This window comes from Aspergillus pseudonomiae (assembly GCF_009193645.1).
Source record: "Aspergillus pseudonomiae strain CBS 119388 unplaced genomic scaffold BDV37scaffold_163, whole genome shotgun sequence".
In the NCBI taxonomy this organism is placed as follows: Eukaryota; Fungi; Ascomycota; class Eurotiomycetes; order Eurotiales; family Aspergillaceae; genus Aspergillus; species Aspergillus pseudonomiae.
In genome coordinates, this window is record NW_022476155.1 from 41,206 (window position 1) to 44,546 (window position 3,341).

At 45.5% G+C, this 3,341-nt stretch overlaps 1 protein-coding gene across 1 annotated transcript; it reads right to left on the bottom strand.

The window, feature by feature from the left end:
• Positions 1–539: 539 nt before the first annotated feature.
• On the bottom strand, positions 540–1,814 carry BDV37DRAFT_277002 (uncharacterized protein; the record flags this gene model as incomplete). Its single annotated transcript, XM_032085674.1, has 5 exons — positions 540–570; positions 673–1,023; positions 1,122–1,265; positions 1,522–1,615; positions 1,694–1,814. 5 exons carry the CDS (start codon positions 1,812–1,814, stop codon positions 540–542), a joined length of 741 nt encoding a protein of 246 aa, XP_031934679.1.
• Between the last annotated feature and the right edge of the window lie 1,527 nt (positions 1,815–3,341).

A 3,341-nucleotide genomic window follows, 5' to 3' on the forward strand; every position in this document is an offset into this window, starting at 1 on the left:
CTTGCCATGATAGGAATCCTAGGATTGCCCAAGACTGTTTTCCCCGAGCAGCCCCCCCTGACTCATCTCCTATTTTCATCTGCAGTGACTGTAATATAGTTGTCGGTATGTCAGCTCTTGGAGGCAGGAAGTATTTTAGACAGATAGGCTATAAAAACGCCCCCTGCTGATATGTGGAATATTGCAACGTGGGTTTTTAGTAAGCCAGCCTGTTTATGGGGATTCAAGATAAAGTCTCGATATATCCGAAAGCTGTATCGATCCTGTCATCCATAAGGCTCTTCAATAGAATTCATATCATGCGGTGGGCTGTTCTTTACTAGTATTTAGATACCGTTGTACTTAGGTTCCGCGTAGCAACTATGCTAGGTCTTGTTCAGAATCGTTATCTCTGTGAATCATTGACTATCGAATATTCTACGTTTCGGCTTTCCGCAAGTGATTGTCGGGCCATAATCAGTAGACATGTAGAATCAATACCGTGTACCAACTGCTTCAAGAGCATCATTCCTAGACAGAATAGAACGAAACGTGATTTTTTAAGAAGCCAAGGACTCCGCTACCATCTGGCTGGTATTTTGGCCATCATCCGGCTCTTTCTTGCCCTGAACGATCCAACTTGTTTTTACATTGAGTGACTTTGATTTGAATCCACTTGGAGGGGGGACTTACATTTCTAGATATCCATCCACCCCTTTTCGCAGTGATTGGCGGGCAGACGCATAACCAGAGAAGATTTCCAGGTGCCGCTTTCCAAGCTCCGTCACCAAAAGCTCTAAACCGTATGCTTCGAACCCGTCGGCCCAGTTTGCAATGATATCGTTCAACAGAGCAATGTTGCCACTGGTGGTCAAAGGAAGGGCGTAGGCCCTTTCTGCCACGTGAACAAACCCGCGGCGCTTTACCTCTGATGCATACTTTGAAGGAAGGTCCAAGCAGCGACCCGACTTTTCATACGCGCTACTCATATCACGATATAACCGATGGAGAGCTGTATCCCCGTTTGGATCGTCAAACCGAACACTAGTGCCACAAATCTCAATTGTTCCATTGGGCGCGCAGCAGCTCAAGTATATTAGTCAGAAAGCGAAATACGTAGATAGCCTGAGAGGGGTGCCTACTCATACGCCCCCATCAAGAGCTGTCTCAAGAGCTGGACATCTCCGTGCAGCTCCCCTATATGAATAAGATCAACTTTATCATAGGCTTGATGCCAGAGTGGTCTGAGGAAGCTATCGACAATGGATTGGACGTTTTCCAGAGGCCTACAACGCTCAGCCTCTTCCATCGATGAGTGGGACGTCGACTTACATATTCACCGACCGCGCGATAAAATCAAGGCAGATCACCTGGATAGGTGGTGAGTCAACCCGATCACCTTGTGGTGTGTGCTTATGGGCTAACCTTCGAATGGGGGTGTCTTTTGGCTGGGGAGAGGACTCATTAGCCGGGCAACTGGCATGGGAAAGGTAAGACCAGGGAGGGTAGAGCTTGCGCAAAGCAATTATGATAATGACTAACCGAATTCCATCGCCCAGTGACCAACTCCGGTTCTTATATCCAGTACAGTTCGAGGACTTTTGATCAACGCATGGAGAAGCTTCCCCTGGAATAGCTGATAGTGCAAGTCAAATTGTCGTTCTGCACCCCGTTAGATATCTCACAGCAGTTAAGCGTGCCGTTTCTGTTATACCTTGTCGCAGAAGCTCTCCCTTGATGAAATCAGCACATGCAGGGTGTCGCTCATTAGGTACGTACTGAATCAATTGGCCAAGGATGCAAGCCCTCCAAACGTATAGTATGACGTCTCCCATGACTCTCCGAGATACTAGAAGACATAGTGAAGCCGCAGGTTTCATTAGAAGCAATACTGTATATATTTGGGGGGAATTGGGAAAATGGTAATGTAGGTATCAAGCTACCTTGTCGTTGTGAGGGGTATGTCGTGTCCTATTTAGCATATCCGACAGTATGCCGATGTGGAGAGGTACGGGGCAATGTCTCAACGAGTAATTATTGAAAAGGATGTACCCTGGAGATGACCCGAACTGGAACTAACCCGCGCCAGCAAACTCTATTTCAGTTCTAGTCATGGTTACATTTATTCGTACCAGAGTAAGATTTTGAATTTATATAATAAACTAAAGAAATAGTCCCGCTTTCTAAAAGATAGAATGCTGATCTCGCTTCTAAAGGAAACGGGAATATTACTCCACCTATAAGCTTAGGTTTTCACTACTACATAAGCTACTAGGATAGGATATACTGTTTAGGTGATACCGGATGTCCAACCAAACCTATTTCAATGTCTATGCGTCGAAATAGACTGACCTGCACCGGTCGCTGAAACAGCTTATTGGTTGTAAAGAACTCACTGCGTTACGGTCAAGCATGCACAGAAGCGTGAAAAGATTACAATTCCGTTCCATGATTCCAAAGTACTGTAGTACGCATACCAGGACAGGGAATGCTGTTTGAGAATGAGAAAAAAAAAAAAAGACAGAAATAGAAACAACAGGCTTTTATATAAGACCGCGTTAAGCCTCGTTTATATGCTTGGATGCTATTATACCTGCTACAGTCAGTTTTACGACGTGCAAACAGCAAAATTCATTGTGACGGACTCTGGAGAATCAGACCGGAAACAAAAGAGATAATGTCCCGGACACCACAAGAAAGCAGTTATGCCTCGAACTCCAACGCTTATGTAAATAATCCAAGCTCGAGTGAGAGGTTAGTAGTATCTATATCCACCCTTTTACGGTTGCTAATATTACAAAGTTGCCCTATAGAAATCCATTTACAACGTTACCTGCCCAGGCCTTCGATAGGACTGGTGAAGGACATGTTATACAGAGAAAGGGCGAATGCCAACACAGATGGAGCTCTTCTAGATATAACTCAACGACACTCATACTCGCTTATTGGGAGCCCAGAGGTAGCGACATTTCTAACAGGTATCGGTATCAAGCTTTGCCTGCAACGTGTGACTGGATCCAGAGAAGCTTTGGATAGTCAGCAGGGTCAGGTATACACGGACGAACGGGTTTTGCATGCTATAATTCGAGGGCCTGGTAACGGGCTTACTACGGGGAGCACCATTACAGTTCTAAGGGCACTTGCTGTGCATATCAGGGCCTTTCTACCGACGTCATCCATATGGAGGAGTTTAGCATTCGATCCCAGCAGCTCTCTGCGCCAGGCATATGGATTCCTCAGTATCTGCATTACTGCAGGTGATACAGGGGATGATGATGATGATGATGATGATGATGATTTCATTTACCCTGTCCCCTCGCGAACGATATGCAGGATACAACAACTATATATATCCGAGTATG